Below are 21,897 nucleotides of genomic sequence, written 5' to 3' on the forward strand. Positions count from 1 at the left end.
AGAGCGGACGCATGTTCTATGGGCTCCGCAGAAAATCGTCCTTTTTCTTGGAAAATTCCTTTTCTGTGCGGTGAAAAGTGTTGGAGAAAACGGAGCTAACGTTCCGGTTTCGCTCGATACCACTTTCATGCCGGTGAGCCGAATCTTTCTCATTTCAAGGACATTGTCACGATTCTGGCCCACGGAGGGCCTGTTAACACTCGTTAGGCTTCGCGCCGCAGGGCGCGCCGCACCGAGCTTCTCGGAGCGGCCGCCTAGCTAGGCCTAGGGTGCCTCAATGTCCTTCTGTTAAGGATGATGCCACCCTTTGTAGTACCACATGCCGACAGCACGCGCTCACAGGAAAAATACAAAGAAATCGACGAAAACAAAATGTCGCCATACCAAAGTCAGCGCCACAAGCGCGTGCAGGAACACGCTCTTTCACGCGCTTCTGAACAAAAAATAAAAATAAACGTGTGTGACAAAATGGCGAGATGCCACCACCCTAAGCAGAGCGCACATGAAGGCACCCTAGCTAGGCCTATCGCGTGGCGGTCGCCGTCCTGGTGGGGGCTGAAGGCTGGAGGATGGATACAAGGACCCAAGAAACTCCAGGTACCGGTCGAGTGATCGGCTATAACCCAGACAAGGTGGCGCATGGATTTATCAACCCGGCGCAGCGGCCACTCCGGGATGATGGAATCAAGGATGCCACCTTGGGGGACCAGGAGGGAGGACCCGGCAACGGCTGGGTGCAAGTACTGATGCAGAAGAAAAAGAGCAAGAGGGAGACACAACCCTACCGAAAAATCCGGTATAACTTTTCGCTATCCGGATTATGGAACCGGAAATCTATCTGGATTCTATCCGGATTCTATATAGAATTTAGTTTTTCAGAAAATATTCCTTTGTCTGCAATCTGGATTTCGGGTTTCCAGAAACAAATTTCCGGTTCCATAATCCGGATAGTGAAGAGTTGTACCGGATTTTCCGGTAGGGAAGGCCTCGAGAAACAGGTTCGAGATGAAGCCGGAGGAACAACGGCGGAGAATTTCAAGTCGAGGAAAACTCTGAGGTTGCCCAATCTCAGAGTTTACAAGCACAAGATTATTATCAAACCTCATCGGGTCGCGGTGGACCTGAAGCGGTACAGGAGCCTGATCGGGGAAGCGGTCCAGAGCTCCCTGCCGAGAGGATTGGACGAGAAGACGGTCGTGAGGCTGCTGGAAGCACAGAATACAATCATGGTTTGTACGGACGAATGGAGCGAAGCGGAAGCCGTCGCAGGTATCAAGAAACTGAATTTTCCTGTCGGCGTGCTAGACGTCGAAGCCTATCATGTCTCCCCGAGTGAAGATGCGTGCCGCGGCGTCATACACGGTGTGCGGCCTGACCTGACTAACGAACAGATTCGACAGAAAACCAGAGCTGTGGGATACGAAGTTCTAGAAGCAAGGAGGCTAGGGAAGTCACAGTCTGCGGTAATCGTATTTGCGGGGAAGAAGGTACCGTTCACAGTGAGCTTCAATTGGCTTGAGACTCCTTGCTTTATCTATAAGAAGACTAGGGCGGCTTGTCTGAACTGTGGTGAAGTGGGCCATCGGACCGACGTATGCAGCAAGCCGAAGGGATTTGCGTGCTCGGCGTGCAGGGCCACTGAGGTCGGTGAGGACCATGAGTGTGTGCCGAAGTGTGCCTTGTGCGGGGGGGCCCACAAGACCTACGACAGACACTGCCCGGAGAAGTTCTACAAGGAGACTAAAAGCAGGGAGCCTAGACGGAGTCGGGGGAGACGTCGCGACGGCGCGCAGCACGTGCGGTGGCTTTCGAGAGAGTCGGGACGGAGCGTGTCAGACTCGCGCACCCGCTCGCGCAGCCGGTCCGCCAGCTGTGGGAGAAGCGCGTCTCGAGATATGACTACATCCAAGCGGCGCCGGCAAAAGGGCAAGCGAAAAAAGAGCAAGCGAAGCACCTCTATGGAAGGGATCTTCACTGATCCAGGCAATCGCAAGAAGTGGCCGGAACTCCCAAGGGTCGGAGATCAGGAGTCGAGGAGCACGTCCCAGCCCAAAGGTGGAGGGGCGAGCAGCAACGAAGCGATACAAGACCTGCGGAGGGACGTAACCCACTGCAAAAAGACCATAGAGGAACTTTGGAACAAAAGAGACAGAACCGGGGGAGTCTCGGCAGAGCAAGTACAAGCGATCGTGGAGACGACCGTTCAGCGGGCGATCCAGGGACTTCAAGAATTCTTCACCAGCCAACTGATGCAGCTGACATGCAGGGTCACCAAGCTGGAGAAATTAGGAAAGACTCTTAAGCAAAACCAAGAGAGCCTCTTCAGGCAGTTCGTCTCGAAGCGGAGAAAAACGGGCGAGCCTCTACGGGACGCAGAAATTTCGGACGCAGAATCATGCGCAAGTCAGCGAAGCCAGGTTTGAAAGTGTGGCAGTGGAACTGCAGGGGGATGGGTCGGAAAGAGGCGAGCCTTAGCCTGAGGGTGTCGCTTGAACCCAATCCCCCGGCGGTGATACTGCTGCAGGAGCCGGGCAAGAAACCAGTGAAGATCAAAGACTATGCTACAATTGAGGGCGACCAATACGTCGCGACGCTTGTGCACAAGACCTACGCAGCCACGAGACTAGACTTGGATGGCTGTGAGGTGTCGTGCTGTCACATTGTGATCATCCTAGTGAAAAAAGGGGATCGGGGTGTACATGTGGTGAACGTGTATGGAAATCCAAAGAACCACAAGACGGACTACAGGCGGCTCATCGCGAAGGTGGTCAAGGAGGCGGGGAAGGACCCTGTGGTTATTGCGGGAGACTTCAACGCCCCTCACCCGGGATGGGGTTACAAGTACGTTTCTCCGAAAGGCAGAAGGCTGGCGGAAAGCATCAACCAGGAACGCCTAACATTGCTTACCGAGGTTGATCAGCCAACCAGGACGGGCACGAGCTCATGCAGAGACACCTGTCCGGACCTGACGCTTGTCAAGAACGTGGCGAACGCTGAGTGGACTAACCTCATGGAGCAACTCGGTAGCGATCATTGTATCCTCGAAACGACTATTCACGAGTCCGGATACACAAGAAAGACGGGAAAGGCAAGAATAACGGATTGGGACCGATGGCGAAAACAGACAGGGAAAGGTGCAGCTAGCATCGAGAACATCGAGGATTGGTCTTCGGAGGTGATCGCCAGTGTCAAGCCGTTCGTGGCTGAAGTTGAACTCTCAGAGAAGACCCCAGCAGTGGACACGCGTCTGCTTCATCTTTGGGAAGCACGACGCGGGCTGACCAGGAGATGGAAGAAACAGCGCTACAACAAGAAGCTGAGGAAGAGGATTCAAGCACTCACAAAGCTGGCCGAGGACTATGCGGTGGACTTGGCTGGGAAGAACTGGTATGGCCTGTGTGACTCCATACGGGGAAGCCTAGGCACGGCTCAGGCATGGAGGATGCTTAGGGCCTTAATCGATCCGAGTAGGGCAAAGGCGGTGACGGGCGGCCGTTTAGCGGAACTGATACATAAGTTACCCGGGGACCGCAAGCAGATCATGGATCGGCTGGCGGAAAGGTATTTGTGTTTGGAATCCACAGGAGAAATCGTGGAGTATGAAGGGCAGGAAAACCCTGAATTAGGCCAATTACTGTCGCGGAGTTGGAGTATGAGCTCGGGGTTATGAGGAAGGGCGCAGCACCCGGACCGGACTCCCTCACAGCGAAACTCCTCTACAACTTAGGGGAAGGGGACCTGAAAGAGCTGGTACGCCATTTCAACGAACATTTCTGGGAGCGCGGGCTTACTCCAGATAGTTGGAAGGTTGCTGACATTCGCTTCATTCCAAAACCCAAAAAGGAGCTCAAGCTAGAAAATCTGCGGCCGATTTCGCTTACATCTTGCCTGGGCAAGGCGTTCGAACGAGTCATAAACTCGAGGGTTATGAAGTATCTAGACAAGGAACAACTCCTTCCGAACACGCAGTTCGGGTTCAGACCTCACACATCGACGCAGGACATACTCTTGTGGATATATAAGGATATACTGGAGAATCCGAGGAGCGGCCAAACGAGAGGCCTTCTAGCTTTAGACTTGAAAGGCGCGTTTGATAATGTTTCGCACGAAAGCATATTTAGGGGTCTCAGCACAGTTAACTGCGGGAGAAGAACCTTCGAATATGTCCGCAGTTTCTTGACGGACAGGACAGCCACGTTGACGTTGGGAAGTATGCAATCTGGGACATACAGACTGGGTTCCAGGGGTACGCCGCAAGGGGCAGTACTTTCCCCGTTGCTGTTCAACCTTGCGCTGCGGGGTCTACCAGAAGCGCTGAGGGCGGTTCCGAACGTGGAGCATGCCATCTACGCGGATGACATCACCCTGTGGTGCAGGGAGGGCAGTGACGCGGAAATAGAAGAGAAGCTTCAGGCGGCGGCGGATATCGTCGGAGAGTACGTTATGAGATGCGGGCTTAAGTGCGCCCCGGAGAAATCTGAGCTTCTTGTCTTCCGAAACCCTCGCGATAAGCTAGTCGATCACATTGACGTGGTGATAGATGGGGTCCGGGTCCCAAAGCCAGCGGAGGTTCGGATTCTGGGCCAGCTTCTACAACAGGGGAGGGGGAACAAGTCGACAATCGACAGACTGGACGCCATGACCACGCAGGTGTGCGGTATGATTAGGCGAATTAGGAACCGTAGACACGGTATAAAGGAGAAAGAGGCAATACAGTTGGTCCAGGCCTTCATTATTGCCAGACTGACGTACGGCACTCCGTACCGGAGACAAGCGCGAGCGGTGGCCCTAGCGCGTTCCTGGGACAGCAGAGAGGGAATTCTGTACGTGGATGGGGCCGGTCCGGTGCTGGGGGTGGCTACAATAGCGGTGGCCAGTGCGCAAGGGCAGATCAGACGCGTCGCCTCCATACGAGCGCAGACGGTTGAACAAGTGGAGGAGGCGGCCATAGCATTGGCGGTGGTTTGCAATCCTCGTGCGACGATAATTTCGGATTCACAAAGAGCTTGTCAAAACTTTGCGCGAGGGGTCGTGGGTCAACCAGCTCTAAGGCTCCTCCGCAAAACCGCAGTAGAGGGAGTACATCTGATCTGGACCCCCGGCCATATGGGGCAAGTCGGAAACGAGGCGGCGAATGCTGCGGCCCGAGGTGCGTTATACCGGGACTCGGTTCTGCCCCAGAGGGATCTGGACAGTGCGCTCACTTACAGTGAGGCCTTAAAGGCTCTACGAACACATAGGGCAGAATATCCTGGGCCGGCCAAAGGTCTCAGCAAAGAAGAAGAGTTCACGTGGAGACGACTTCAGACGGACACGTTCGTCACACGGATCCAGCTACATCTGTGGTACCCAGAGCGGTACGCCACGGCGGACTGTCCCTTCTGTGGTGAGCCCTGGGTGGACGTTTATCACGTTGTCTGGGCATGCAAGAACCTCCCAGGACTGGCTCCAGTCGAGGAGCCCAAACTCGAGGAGTGGGAAGCGGGACTCAAGTACGCGACGGCTAGCGAGCAGAGGCTGCTCGTGGTCCGAGCACTCCGAGTTCACTCCGCACTTGGAGCCCCGGAATAGGGGCACACAACCACTCTCTCCTTTTTCTTCCCCTTTCTCCCCTTTCCTTTCCTAAATCTTTCAACTCAATAAAGTTTTTCAACAACAACAACACTGCGCGACACGCGCGACTGTGGTGTCTGCTCCTCGGGTGTCGCTTCTCTGCAGCGCGTCGGTGCATGCCAAGGAGCGCACTCAACGGGTTAACTCGCCGTGATCCGATCGTGACTTCGCCAGCAGATCGAAAATTAATCGGAATTTTTGAAGCGAATATCAGATACCGCAGTACTTGAAGCGGCTGCCTGAAAGACAACTCTAATCTGAACTAAAACTTTTCACAACAGTGAGGGTCGTTAAATGCTGCTGCAGATGCCTTAACAAAAGTGCAGGCTGATAAAACTAAATATCCTGTGCCATCAGAACTCAGTGTGACATATTTAATTGTATTTTTTTATTTGACGAGCAGATAAACTTTATTAAAAAAAAGGTTTTATTTTTGTGTTTACTTTGTTGAATTTTATATATCCTGTCTTAAAAAGGCGACAGGCGCTGTGTTCCAATTATAGGGATGGGCTTTAAATAGCAATGCAGCATAATTTCATTTTCTAGTAATATGCCAACATATGCCGGACCCTGCTCCAAAAGGGCCACTACCTGCTCCAAAACAACATTTTGCCTGCTACAAGGCCTGCTCCAAAAGGTCAATTGGCACTTCCATCACTGTGTAAGTTTTGTTATGCTCCGTACTATGTGCGTTTACGTCCGTCAGTCGGCCAAGAGATAGACGTTGCGTCGCACGTCAGGGTAGCAACTTTTCGTGCGTACAATACGCCTGCTACTGATTTCTCGTTGTTCTCAACTGCGGATGTTCGGTAACTAGGACTTAGAACTTTGCAGGACCATTTACCACTCTGACTTTACCTATATATTATATATGACGAAGTAGAGGTCCCTCGGTAGAACAACGGAAGCTTTATTTTCGACGTTTCAACCGGAGTCCGGTCTTCGTCAGGAATGGGTTACAAAGAAAGGTTTGGTCATACTTATACAAAATGACGGTGCAAGTCCACTTTTCAGGGCGTCTGGAGCGACGGTAAGAAGTCGTTACAAAGATGTCCGGGTGCGCTAGGTAAACTAGGCTTCCGAGAATATGAACCGACCCACAACAATTATCTGTAAGCCGCCTTGTCATTGGTCATTTAGATATTGTCTTCATTTTAGTTTTACTGGAAGCAACCACTTTTTTCCTTTTTAAGGATCGCAGGTCCGGAATTTTCCGCCGCTGTTGACCATCTTTGGCGTCTGGCAGAAATATCGTTTTCGTCTCAAGTGCTAATGCTGAAACCTAGTTGGACTAGTGTCCTGCGCCGCTGAGCTGTCCTGATACGGTGCAATAAGTATTAACTAGTCATGCTTTGCTTTTTCAAGAGGTCTCACAAGGAAGCACTAAAGAGTGTCGACAAGAGCAAGACGAATGTCGACGGGGTGAAACGGAAAGCCGCGGCACCCAAGGAAAGACCCGGATGTAGCACAGGACCTCCACAACATAGAATAGCAGCAGCCCAGCCATCAGTGGCAGACTACATCAGGAGCTCGAAGTCCCCGTTCGGCCAGAGTATGAGTACTTAGATTATCTGCCCTTGATGTTTGTATCCTTCTACTCCTGCATTAAGTTTTGAAAACGAAGCCTGCCAGTTTTGTTGTGCTTAATTATGTGAAATGAACATTTACATATCTAAGGTCTCTTAATACTATTTTCCGCACGTAATTATAACTGTGACTCTGGAAGTAGTATTTCTAGAGGGTGTTTTAGAAATCAGGAGGGAGTTTCTTCAGGCGCAGCATTTTCAGTTTTGTAAAGTGCAAAATTTGAGCTCGATTTATTGCGTGGAAACACTACGTGATGTTAAATTGCTTTACGACTGTAATTATAATTTATTTTCAGTTATATGTTATATTGTATTTTCTACGATTTTGACGAAGTGAATAGAAAAGTACCTGTAAAAAGTAACTTCACTTAGTTACAAGTTACTGGAAAATGTACCTAAGATACAGATACAGATCCTGAGAAATAAAAGTACCTAGGTTTGTACCTCAGGTACAACAAAAGTACCTAGTTACCGATTTACAGTTACTTGTACTTAGGTACTTTACAACCCTGCTTTTGACACACACACTCGTCCTCTGTTTAAAGAGCTGCATCTAACATCTATTCTTGATTCATATGAATTTACTCTCCTCACATGATATAGATCCACCCTCCGATGTAATGAACCATTTTTACTTGTATTTCAAATTTAACTCCCATTTCTAAACCTTATGACGTTAGGGAAAGAGAGCGCTGGAAAATTCCATTAAATCGCACGAATTACGGGTTTCAAATGTTAAGCTATAATCTTCCACTTGTCTTAAATAAAGTTGAAAAACAAAATTTGTCAAACATTGAAAACCTACATCTCAATAAAATTCGAGAACTTTGTTTTCACAAATAAAAAATAAATTGTCTTTGTGAGCTGTAAATGCATCCGGTTTATATATTTTTGTTTACTGTATACATCCAGTCACTAGATGCTGTCGTCTCTTTTCGTTTTTTGTGTAAGATGTCAAATCCTTCCTCTAACAGCAAATAGAGTATATAAGTGTTTTTTTTTTCCATGTCGCTGTCTGCTTGTTTTCCCCTGGTTGCTGTTGTTTGTTACCGTATGCCAATTGTAAGGCTGCAGAGGCCTTGTCAAGTCAAAACTGTTTCGACTTTTTGCCTCTGCAGCCCACATCACTATTTCATGATGATGTAAATAAAGTTGATTGATTGATTGATTGATTGACAATGTGCTATCAATGCCATTTGTTTTTTAAGTGCCGTCAACTGACACACACCTCGCTTACATATTTTTCTTCTCCACTCAGTCTTAGGAATATAAACGCTGCATCCATGAATCTTGACAAACGCTGCATCCATGAATCTTGACATAGGAACCAGTATTGCGCTGGTCGCGGCTTGCACGGAAAAAAAAAAAATTAAAAGGCTGCGCAAAAAAAAAAAAAAAAAAATATCGCGTCACGGGATTTTATTTTTTTACAATCTCGTAAATCCTAAATGCTGCTGTGTGCTCATTTCATAAAACGTTTCTAGAACGCGCGAGTTCTTGAAGCTTGCTTCCATCGGAATGAGAAAAGAAAAGGCTGTGGAGTTTGATAATAATGCATCCGGTTTCGTATAGGCACTTAGAAGCTAACATATTTGTGAGACAGCGAACTCTTCTATTTTAATATTTATCCTATTACGTCCTTCTGGCGTTGCGTTCGGTGAAGTGTTTTTGATATTCCGTATCTTGTTTAATGAAAACTTCTTAAGGGTCTAATTTGAGTTACCGAAGGCTAGTTCAAATAAAGAAAGCTGTATTTTCTCCCCACTGTTCCTTCAATTGCTTACACGCCGAGGTGGCGGGATAGTTAGCGAGTTCTACTTGTAAGTGGGTTTGTAAGGAGGTCGCGGATTTTACAGCTACTGCGTCGGACCCAATTAGATGAAGTCCGAATGCGTAAACGTCGGTGAGGTAACCTTTGAGTGCACATAAAGAAACTATTCCTGGTAGAAATCTCTGAGCCTTACACTACGATGTATCCCGTTTCGTATGTGCTGATTTCAGATGTTTTATTTGTAATTTATTTTGATGTTGCAATTTGTCATTTATAATTTCCGAACCGGTTCGCGAACCGGTTCAGCGCCCCGAACCGGTTAGCGAACCGGTTCGCGGATTGAATTAATCGAACCGGAACTGAACCGGAACAAAATAAATTTACCTGAACCTGAACCGTAACCGAACCCGTATTTTTTTTTCGGTTCGACACACTGCAATATAGTTATGGTGTCTCTTCGAACAAAATATTGGAGTCTCTGTGGTGTGTCGAGGACGTGGTTGGCATTTAAACGATAAAATAGGCGCTTCCATTTCGGCATCTGCTTGGAGTAATCAGAAAATTTAAATGTATTTTCGACTCACCTGTCCGTCCACTCTGCCACTTTCACGAGCTCTCGTTCCTCACGAAATTCGGCGTAGTTACGGGTCTGCACAGAGAAATGATTCTGAGAATTCGCCGAAATAAACATGTTTCCGAGTTTACGTGCAATGCCAGTTAAGATCATCTTGCACTCTTAGCAAAATATGTATTAATTCAATCGGTCATTTTTGTTTAAGATAAATTCAATAAACTGAAATCAATCGTGAAGCCGAAATTTCTGTTAGGCGCACAAATGGTAATGCTTTCATCAGATATTGATAGCTTCCATGGGGATTCCAAGCCGTAGATTGAACACCGGAGAGGCTCAAACCACAGAGATAGCCAAAAGTATTCCAAGAAAATAAAAAATAAAAAAAGTTGTGACGCCGAACATTTTAAGAAATTAAATGACGTTTCGTAGAAAATGGTAAGGAATAATTGCATTCATCGCCGGATAAGTACGCTGCGGGACCTTGGTGTTTTTTAACTCATACAATACTTTTTAACGCTAGCCCACAATTCTAAAATTTTGTCTTTCTCTTTGTTCGTCCGTCCGTGCGTTTTCGGCTAAATTTAGCCGGAAAAGTAACATCACGTGACCTATGTACTTTGGTGAAATGGACAGCACGTGAGCTATATGTCAATTAGGTCTCCCATTAAATTTAGCGGGAGGAATCAACGTCCCATGACCATGTTACTTCACCTATACAGCAATTCAGTTTCCCCTCTGATTTTAACGGGAAAGTATACGTCACGTGACACACCAATTTCCTTACTCCATTCCTCTCCCTCTTCCCCCCTCCCCATTTCTTTTGCCCTCCCTCCCGTATACCTCCCATTCTCTACCTCTCCTCTCGTCATCCCTCCCCCATCATCTTCTGCGGAGCCCTCCCTTCCTCCCCTTCCTTGGTCATGTGAAGCAACAACCAGTTTCCCCGCTAAATTTAAAGACAAAATATATACTTCATTTCAGACCAATTCCCTTCCCCCATTACTCTCTCCTCCTTTCTCTCTCTGCCTCTCCCAATTGCCTTTTCGTTCGTCTTCCTCTTTCCTCTCTCCCACCCCTTCCCTCTCTCAATTCCTTCCCCATCCCACAGTGCTGTCTCTCCCCCATCCCTCCCCACTTTCCGTTCTTCCCCTTCCCCCCTGCCTGGTCACGTGACACACCAATTCAGGTTCTTTAAAATTGATAAAAGCATAGGTTCTTCGCTACCGTAACTGTCATAGCCTCCTCTATACTGACAAAGCCCGGCAGATCGCCACAAGTCTCGGCCGCCGAAAGTGAAAAGGTAGAGCGGCAGACAAAAGGCTTTTCTACAAGCACCGCCAACCATTGTTGTGGAAACGCGCAAGGCACGTGCAACAAGCGGGTGCTCCGGCGCCATTCGCTTTCAAGGGCCGTTCATTTCAATGCTTCGCCGCCATTTGCCTCCAAGGGCCGCTCGAGACACGGTCCTCGTGCACTGGTGCATTTGACACCACTTGCAAGATAAACGCAAACGCATCGAGGGACTTTACAAGAGGCATGTAACTGGTGCCCCGCTGTGGCGAGACGCCGAAACACACTTGTCCCGAGCGATGGAATGCCCGCTCGTGCTTCTCGCGTTCCTCGGGCTACCGCTTTTTTTCTCGTCGGGTTCGAAAACCGCGTTTCGGTCCCCGCCGCTGCAAAAGCTGTGCGCTGATTACAAACTCTTCGAGAAATGCTCTGTGCTCTGTGCTACTCGCGCTCCAAATCTGCGACCGGGCACTGTATGGCTCCGTTATAGAACTGCCAGGCTTTGTGAGTATAGAGGAGGCTATGCCACTATATAATGTCTTCCAAACAATAGACCGATGTCACCGGCAAGTTTGAGTAAGCCACCGCTGTTGCCATGCAACAGCGTCAAAGGCACTCCGCCAGGCTGTTAGTGACGTTTTTGTGCGTGTTCTATCATCGCCCGACCACCATAAATAGGAACTTCCTAATGACCTGCGCTTTTCACGCTGCTTGATTGGTCCGCTTTCCTTATATAGCGTCGGCTGCGTCAACCCCGCTGGAGGTCTGCACGAGCAGACAACGAGACGGCACGAGCTATCTTGCACGGGCGCCTACATCTTGCGAACTACAGTTGTGGTGGTGACACGCATGAGTAGAACGATTTGTGACGTCAGTCTATAGACCTTTTGTTATATTACCAAGCACCAAAGAGAATGCAGGGATTGGTGTTCCACGTGCCGCACGTGCTGGCGTCAGCAGTAGTAACTTTTCTGAAGCAAGTGCCTAAAGCAAATGGCATCTTGCACGCGCGTTCGTCAACGCTTTATTTTGGATATTTACATCGAACATTTTATGCGGGGAAGGCGTGAATCGCTGCATTCCCCTTGATGCTTGGGTAATACAGCAAATGGTCTATTGAAACAATCACTCTTAAAAAAGAGCATTGCATGCATATAGGACTTTAAAGGTAAATGCCGCTGTATATTTTTTTTTTTTGCATTTTGCTCAGTTGGGTAAGGACTTGCTACCACAATAGTATTTTTTTTGTAGCAACCGCTTAGTAAAAAAAATGCTTGTCTGTGCTTACAGTGTTGCACTATGTGCAGAAGACTAATTTAATTTTGAATTCAATAGAAGCAAATGCCAACCCGCGTTGATGTGGCACTGGTTTTCTACCTTGTGACTCAGGGCTAACTAACACTGAAGAAGAAGTTGAGGGGATGGGAGTATAGAAAATTAGAGTTCTGGACCACCCCCCCCCCCCCCCCATTCCCCCAATCTTGAAAAAAGATCTGCAAGAAATAACATAACAATATACAAAAATCACCCTGTGGGAACTTCTTTCACCATGTCCTGTTCATAAATTGTCCTTAGAATGTCCCTTCCTTTCATGTCAACTAGATGGTAATATGAAACACCGTCGTTTAGAACTTCATTTATTCGAAAGACTTCGGTCGTATAATTGTTTTTGTAACCCTTTTCAAAAGCCCCTTTTTATTTCCGTAAACTTACAGTATTACCAACTTTGAATTTGGGCTTGTTTTTATTTTCGAATGGAGTCATTAGACTGCTTCTCAACCATATAGGGAGCTTTGCTTGTTTTTTTGCGACCGGTGATCTGACACTACCATCGCACAGGGCCATTACAAGCGAGCCAGTGCGCTCGAACCCCTTGGCGAGAGCCGCAGCCAATCCACCAGGAATCCACCAGGAAAGGAGGCCCTCAAGGAACCACATAGGGGCAAATATGTCACCATAAATGTAGGGGAAAGGTGTCGTTACCGCTGCGGTGGAGCGGTAATCGAATTGGGAGGGAAAACAAGAGCCATTAATTATGTGACAGCTGTTCGTCTCACTGATCACTCTAGAGAAATAAAAATTACTTAACTTATTGTAATTTACATGTATATTATGTTAACATGTTTATAAGAGTACACCCAATAAGTAACGACCTCTTGTAATAAATGTCTTACTATATACCAGACCGCATATTATTTAAGAATTCTACCTCCGCCGACGCGTTCGAGCTGTCGGCAACGACGTCACGAAAACATACGAAGCAAGGTAGCCAGCGCGGGTGTTGTAACTGATATCGCCGTCGCGGAAGTCTCATTAAGAAGAATTAGAAGAGGAAACAACTGTAGAGAGAAATATTAATAAAATATATAGAGAAGGTCTAAGAAGAGATTGCAACAACCTATATAGAGCGAAAAGATGTCTAAAAGAGATTTGTAAACAGCCACGAACAAGCCCGAAGCGAGACTGGCATACGCCGACGTAGAATGGATTTCTTTCAATAGTCTCGAAAAACAAGCTGCATTGAGCAAAACGTTTTCAATTTAGATAAGACCATTAAAAAAAGTAAAATATTTCCTCTTATGGATGAAATCCATAATAAAAGAGATCTGCTCAAGGACCTCTATCCTCTGGCCAAAGAATTGAAAATAACAAACGTAAATAAGAAAAAAAAAAGTGAACAAATAATAAACAAAATGACTAGAAACGCTGACTATGAAAAATTGACACCCTTTCATTTCGTATTTAGGGATAATTTATTCAACAAACCAAAACAAAAAAAAAAAAGACTAGAAGAAGATATGTATATATATATAATGTACCTTTGGTCGGTGGATTCATCCGTCCTACAAAGACCTATATGCACGGAATTCAAAAGGACATTAAAATTTTGAAATGACAGCAGAGGCCCTTGAAGGCAATGTGAAGGACTACGAGCCAAGATTAATCCTTAACCAAGAAGGAATTTCTTGAGTCTATTAAAGACAAGGCCATGAGCAAGATACTCGAAAGTCTGACATTAAAGGCGAAATTTTGTGCAAACATTCGTCTAGTTGTTGCAATAGAGAGAGAAGACCAGATCACTGAGTACGGTAAAGTTTCCACATCTAAGGATTATCAGAATGAATTATATGTTGACGGCATTGAATTTCCGGTCCCAGCCTAAGATTATTCATTGTTTGAAAGACAGGATAAAATAAAAATTAATGTGTTTGCCCTCAAAGGCACCGTAGGTGTACTTTATAATGGGAAGAAAACTGATTATAAAAGTATAGTGAACCTCCTATTGTATAAATGACATTGTTGGATAAAGAATCTAAACTGATTAGCCTCCCACTCAGGACATAACGGAAAGGTGTACATATGCGAACGATGTCTTTATCAAACCAGAAAGGAAGGCATTTTGAATGACTACAAGGAAATTTGTAAAAATACGGAATTGGAAAGGACGTTTTACCAAAACCTGGTTATATTGATTCAAATAAGTATATTTTTAAACTCAGACTTCCTGTCTATGCTGATTTCGACTCGGTTCTTCAGCGAATAAATGAGAATGTAGGAAAAAGATACCAAAATCACGTACCATCTAGTTTTTGAATTTATGTTGTCAGTGCTTCCAATAATACAAAGGCTCCAACATATGTCTATTGTGGTAAAATACTGCAAAGTTATTTTGTGAAAAAATTACGAATATTGCTAAAGGAATTCATAACTTACTCGGGGTAAAGAAAAAATAATTCATCTAAATGAGAAAGATCGAGATATACACGATAATGCCCATGAATGCTAGATATGTCTAAACCATTCAAAGAAAACAAACGATCATGATCATTGAAATGAAAAATATAAAGGCCGGGCCTGTAACAGTTGTAATCTAAGTTATTATGCCTCGAGGTTTATTCCAGTTTACTTTGATAACTTATCCAGGTATGAAGAAGATAAAAAAGACGTAGTCATAAACCTCAATTCGTTACCATCGAAGCACCATGAAATATATACCGAGACAGAAAGAAGAAAGCCCTAAATTTTGTGGATGATAAAATAGTTTTCTTAGAAGATGGAATAAGTTAATTAGCATATGGTCATTATTTGCTACAATAATAACGTTTTTTTATTATGAGATATCAATTTTTCAGTGTGTTCTCACCCTTTATCTTAAAAGTAATTTTGTCATCATTCACAAACTTGTGAACGATAAATCATTCGATTTGCTAGATTGATTTAATATATCTTCCTGTAGCCAAGAGTCTAATTCCCAACTCATCATACGAATTCGTTCAATGTGTTTTTTTTGGAAATAGAAGTTTAATACAATATAAACCAATTTGTTTAATTGTCATATATCTTTGTCAACAAGATCCCCCTCAACTTGTTCAAATGGTAGTTTTTCAGAGGCTAACTTAAATTATTTATATATGCTATTCTCCTTTTTAACAGCTTTTTTACCGTTTTTAAAGCTTTTTTTTAAATAAATATATTTTTATTTTTATTTATCAATACTATTATTCCAATACATGGAATATAATGGGAGTGGCACAAGAATGAAGCACTATGTATAAAAGATGCTTGCAATGTAAGTGTAGGCTCCCGCCACCAAAATGCCGCGAAAGAAGCTCTGAGCTACAATTGACAGCAGTGTGTCGGCAAGTATACACATAGCAGTACATGAACAATTACATAAATTTCATAAAAGATTATCTTGCAGACAGTAGCAAATATGACACAAGAGTTTTAACAGTGGAGCATCTTTGACAGTGAGGCGCCGATTGGAAAAAGATCATATTTACATTCCTATACATTTTAATGAGTTCCTTATTGCGTACTGAGGTGATAGGATTAACAGCGCCAAGGTTTTTACTAGAATTTTTAACATTTACCGACTTTTTTTCTTAGATGTCATATTTCTCCTGATCATCTAAATGAGGTCCAATCCTCAGATTTCCTCTAATTCCTGTAATGTTTGCCTTTACAACGTATCTCGTTCCATGCATTTATCTGAGTAAAAATTTGGTTGTCAAAATTAATTTCATACTCAATTTTCACTTTATATTATATATTATAACACAAGATAAATATTATATTTATGTTGTGTTATAGTGGCGTAAGCCTTATAAAATTCATTTAATCTAAATTCACTTTTATGTTATATCCCTTTTATCTTTAAATCCAAACGAAGTGATATAGTTACAATTCCTTTTTAATGCCGATGGAATACTATGTGAATCATGAGCGATAAATATAATAATAATAATAATAATAATAATAATAATAATAATGACTTTATTTTCAGTGCCCAAAAACAACCACAGCGGTCTTCACTTTGGTGCACCTGTTCAATCCTAGAAACACGTTGGTATATTACCATCACCCAAAAACAAATAAACAAACAAAATGTTATCAGTAAATTACAAGGTTATTCAACTGATGGCGGTACAATGAAATGGATGTACAGAAATCGAGGTGCTTAGGAGCAATGCTGTTGTATAATGTCTGAATCCGAGAAAGCGGTGAAGTACAACAAGGTGAACGTACATCAAAGCATACGGGATGTCTAGTATGGCGTAAGTTAACATGAAAATTAACTTTGCTGAGCATTTATGGCGAATCAATTACACTATTCAAAACCTTATGCAAAAATACAAAATCATGAATCGTTCGCCTTTCAGACAAGAGTGTAAGCGAAAATGACCTAAGTATGTATTCATAGTCATAATAACAGCGCCTTTCAAAGTACCTATCGTAAACAATACGAATCAATCTTTTTTGAACATTTTCGATGGTCAAGGCCTGTGCCCTAGATATTGAGTTCCATATTACCGAGGCAAATTCCAAACGTGACCTAACTAAAGATTTGTAAAGATGTAACAAACAATGACGCCTCCTGAAATTCTTCGACAAACGTGATTGATTGAGAAATTCTAAACGGTATTAGCGCGCACGCAGGGAGAAGAGAGAAGATACAGAAAAGAGCTCTAATTCCGTTTAGAAGTTCAAATACCAACTAGCCCGTTTATTAACCCCTTTACGATTGAGAAATTCTTCTTTTTTGACATTGCAAACAAATATTAAACTTTTTTCCAGAATTGTTTTATCTTGAATATTTTTGAACTCATTAATAACTATTCTATTTTGTTTAGATTCATCTAAGTCATTAACGGCTATTATATAATTTCCATAATCACTAAATAATGCTACATCTTTACCTGTCTTTTCACTCGACATGTTAAAAAATATTCTGAAGGAATGCATATTCTTAACATTTTTACATACACATACAGCCTGTTATAATAAACATTGTCAAACAGTAAATTAAAACATAATTTGTTTTTTTCCAGAATCATCTAGACCATATACTATATTTCAAAATGGCCATACTATTACATTCATAACGATATATTTTGGTTCTTATATAAATTCTGAATAGTCTTTTACAGCGAAGCTGTATACCTCTACCAGCCAAGGAAATTTTCGTTTCGCCGTTGTAAGCAAAAAACTCCTAGCGAACAATTGAAGGCCAAACGGCATACAGCATATCTCCTTTAAAATAAGGCATACAGCATACAGCTCAGTATCCGTTTCAATTAAGAAAACTACAAAACAAGCATCAAAACCTCATGATGCATGATAAGGCGCGTGTGACATATAGGAACACCCTCCCACGCGTTCCTGCAAAGATTAGGTTTGCAGCTGCTTCGAAAGGGGTTGACGTCATTCGTAGCCCTCGTGTGAAGTGCGAACCGCATAATGGATGATAACGGCTCCTGCTGCCGCGGCGACGGCAGCTTGCGACGTTGAAAGTGACATCACTAGCCTTTCATATATAAAAGAAGAACCCGCCTATACCCCGTTTCACCTTACGTCCGGACGCAGCGGATGCTACGAGCTATCCCAGCCAATCCCGTTCTGTGGACGTGGCCTGTGATACGCTTTCCGCGCATTAGTGTGCCCCCTCTCTAAGGTCACGTGACACTTACACGGCCTCCGATTGGCTCCGATAGCTTGTAGCATCCTCTGCGCTTAAACGTAAGATGAAACGGAGTATAGCAACTGATTTCATTGTTGCTGCAGCACCGCGATCAATAGGCCACGCATATTTAGAACTTCCGAGGAGCAGCGTAAATGCTATAGGAGCGGCAAAGGGAAAAGAAACGGCAATACGACCAGCGGCCGCGTGCTGCGACCGGCGGCGGCATTTCGTATAGTGCCGTAGGCAATCGTTGCAGGTGATACCACAGCTTCGCTGACCAACCACCTTCACAGCGTGGATTGGAGCCCCAATTTTTATTATTTACTACAGGGGAATATTTTAAGCCCGCTGAAAATAATTCAACACTAGAATAAATGTCTATACAAATGGTACCAGCAGATTCTGTCAACATGTTAGGGGACATAATGAGAAAATGAGAATGTCATTAAAGGTCGAGTGAGACATAATAAAGAGCAAAGGAATCAGTAAGAATTTATATGCAATTAGTCTTAAAACCTCCTACAAAATAACTTAAATATCAGGCTGAGACGATAAAATATCAACTTTAACTACCTCGTTTGGGAGATACATTAAATAAATTTCGGCATATCATAGATGAACTTGCAGAAAAACTAGATGAATATACAAGACTATCTTAATTACTAGAAAGTCAAAGAGGAGAGCTAAGCAAGGAATTGAAAAAGCTGGTGCTGCAGAGAAAAAAACGGTTACATGGACAACAGTGTGTGATGAAAAAATAGAATTTCTTAGAAAATACAAAGATGAACTGAGAAACATAATAAGCAACGTGGAGAAATCGCTGGAAATGGTATTTATAAAGGGGTGATGATCTTATAAAGTCTTGTAAAATCTTGTGACTCATTTTTGTAGTATATACTTTATTACAGATTAAAAAAACGGATAAAAACCAGTATAAACGAATATATGATAAAGTCTATCTGTCTAATAAATGAAGGGTATTCTAATTAATAAAACTCATAAATGGTGAACGTACTGTAACATTTACCTAGACAGAAGTTAGACCCAAAAAGAAAATGTTTTATTGCAATGAACGAATGCGCGATTCCCGACACATGGTGTAATATATCTTCAAAATTCAAAAATAATATTTTCCCCAGTCTTTCAGATAAAAAGAAAACAAAACACATAACCATTGACAATAGTAATCATGATTGCGATTGTCTGAATTATCAAGTGGTTAAATACTTTAAAATGCCTAAAATGATATTCCAATTTTCTTTGCAGTACAATTATTTTACTAATAGGTATTACTAATAGAATATCAATAATCCTACAGAAAGTATGGAAAGTGGATTTCGGAAAAGATATTCATTTGAGAAGAATATTTCGACTGAAACAATCACAATATGGAAGTGATAAGAAAGATACGGAAGTTATTAGCGATTTTCCAGCAAATGTTGAGAGATGTTAGGCCAATAATTATTCATTTTAGTTTAGTCAAAGCTTCTAGATCAGATGATAATATAAATATGATGAAAATTCATTTGCTTTACAGGTTTGTTCCAAAAAAGAACCCAATTTATGGCTAGTATTTAGTACACCCAATGAAGAATTTTATAGTGAGATCACGGAGTTTTCTTTAAGAATTACCGATCAAAAGAATGATAGATTGATTTTAATAAACCTCTGTAAAAATTTTCTATATTAAATGGTTCTACTTGCAAATCTTTGTCAAAACTTTCTTAAGCATTCAAATAATGTATATTTTGATATTCAACGTAGCGAATTCAATAAAATCACTTGCAAGGCTCTTAGCATCATCTGGTAAGTAATTTCTTCATTGATCGAAACTTAAAATGATTACATTTTCTAAAGATACAGTTGCAGATTTTAAATTGAAATTACGAAAGGCAGCATCAAAACTAGTTGAATATGCCTTAAAAATTTCAAAGAATGAAAGCTAATAAAATTTACAACGCCTTGAAACACAAGGTATTCCAATAGTAAAACAAAATGTACAAAAATATCACAAATGTTTTGACGGAAGGGAATTATTGATAAATAAAGGAATCGGCAGAAAAAATTGAAACTTCTTCTAGATCTTATTTTTGCATGCATTGTTTACCTTATAAAATGAACAACTGGAACTTACGAGTAACAGAAATACATATTGCCACTGATAGACGTCACAACGTTTAAATTGTTACAAATTCAAATGATATTTTAAAATCTACGAAGTAGAACTCTTGTGTTCCAACATCAGGGAAGCCTTTAGGTTTTCCAAAAGTGTACTTCAATGCAGACTAAAGATTGTTAGAAGTGATAATACGAATCTCAATGATGCTGATAGTGTTACATTTGTTATTAATATTGGCGCGAATGCCTTTTCAAAAATTAGATTTACAGCTAACGATAAGGAAATCTAACATAATCTTTTTCTTGGAATCAGTTCAACGATCGAGAAATTATTCACCTACCCAGATTTTTCAAGATCAACAGCCACGTCCCAGCTTTGATATTCAGATAGTCTGAAACAATTGAACTCAAGAAATATGAAGTCATCATGATGCCCTGAAGACTGTTACTGGTGTTAAAGTAAACCCAAGGTATAACAAAAGATGTGCTAAGAGATATAAAATCACCGAAAACTCAAAGGTTATAAAAATATCTGTTAAGGTCAGTGATCTAATTAGTTTTTTTTTTCACAATAGATAAAATATTTCAAGGAAGGACATTTAAGCTAACAATAATTCCACAGATTTCTTACTTAACACTGGGGTAAATTACAAAGTTTTATTTGACTGGCTATTATGGAAGATTCCAAAGAACATCAAATTTGGAATCTCAAGCCCTCGTAACTGAATAGTTCAAGAGTAATGAGATTGTGTCATACCTATGGGAAACTTTTAAAACCACTAAAACAGTAGAATATACAAAACATAAGCATAGATTTTACAAGAATATTTAATAAACCAATGTGTATATTATTGCTTTTCAAAAAAAATCTAGAATCAATTCTTCAACTGGAAACAATATGTGTTCTGATAATTTAAACCTAAAAACTATAAATGTAGAAGTAAATTCCCCTAGATTATTTATGATTCTTGTAAGCCAAATGTAAAAAAAACTGTAGACGTAGATACCAGGAGAGTTGTAACAAAAACAAACATTTGCAAGTCTGTCCAATATTTTGTTTTGATGTCGCGAATGTGCATACGAACGCATTTAAAAATGCTCACGCATCTCACATTCAAGTAGATATTTAACTTCGAAGTACTCCGGCTCCAAGGTACAGAATGGTTATGATGTACAAGTTTGATAGGAAAATTAATGTAACTCTTACTTATGATAAAATGATGTTTGCCGAAACGTATTTTTTATTGTATAAAGGAATATCCTATACCCAGTACACCTAACAGAAGATCAACAAAAGAAGCTTAAGACTTCAATTCAGAAAGAAGAATGTAAAATACGAATTGATTTGAGGGCCAAATCCACTAATTCTAGATCGTTTCTTACTTCCGCTCAAATTCAGAATCTAAAGAAGGGTAAGCCTGTGGACACAAAGTTCATTTAAACACAGTTAAAGAATCAAAAGACTCAAGAAGATGGTTGTTTGCCAATCAGTGGGACCTTAGCAGTCTTTGCAGCCAGAGCCCTGCCACTTGTTGCGAAAGGGTGCTTAACAGGAGCCGCAACGGCTGGAGCTGTGGGAGCTGTTGAGAAAATTGCTGGCCAGGGTGTTAGCATAATTGGTAAAAAATAATAAAGTCACCACTAAGTTCTACAGATATTATTAAGATATTAATACAAAAACCGGGATTTAGTGGTGTATATCTAAAAAATAAGTTGCCTAAAATTAAACAAATTTAATGTAATAAATAATTATAGTTTTCCATGTTTGGGAACTCATTGGATTTGTTATTTTAATGGTGCAAAGTAGAATAAATTTTCCATAGTTTTGGTCTACCCCTGCTAAAGAAATATTAAAGTATATGAGTACAAGTAATAAAGACATACTTTATATTTCATCGCAGATTTAAAGTATAAACTCCTTGTTGTGTGGTCAATAGTGTATTCACTACATTATATATTGTCTAGGGGCAAAATACAATTT

At 42.2% G+C, this 21,897-nt stretch overlaps 1 protein-coding gene across 1 annotated transcript in view; it reads right to left on the reverse strand.

Moving 5' to 3' along the window:
* LOC115319949 (putative glucose-6-phosphate 1-epimerase) overlaps positions 1-21,897 on the reverse strand; it is a 56,281-nt gene that overhangs the window by 13,926 nt on the left and 20,458 nt on the right. The window contains exon 9 of the mRNA XM_029980021.4: positions 9,555-9,619. Within this exon, the coding sequence (XP_029835881.3) occupies positions 9,555-9,619 (65 nt within the window). The remainder of the gene's footprint in view (positions 1-9,554; positions 9,620-21,897) is intronic.

This window comes from Ixodes scapularis, unplaced genomic scaffold (genome assembly GCF_016920785.2).
Source record: "Ixodes scapularis isolate PalLabHiFi unplaced genomic scaffold, ASM1692078v2 PGA_scaffold12__126_contigs__length_90152505, whole genome shotgun sequence".
NCBI lineage: Eukaryota > Metazoa > Arthropoda > Arachnida > Ixodida > Ixodidae > Ixodes > Ixodes scapularis.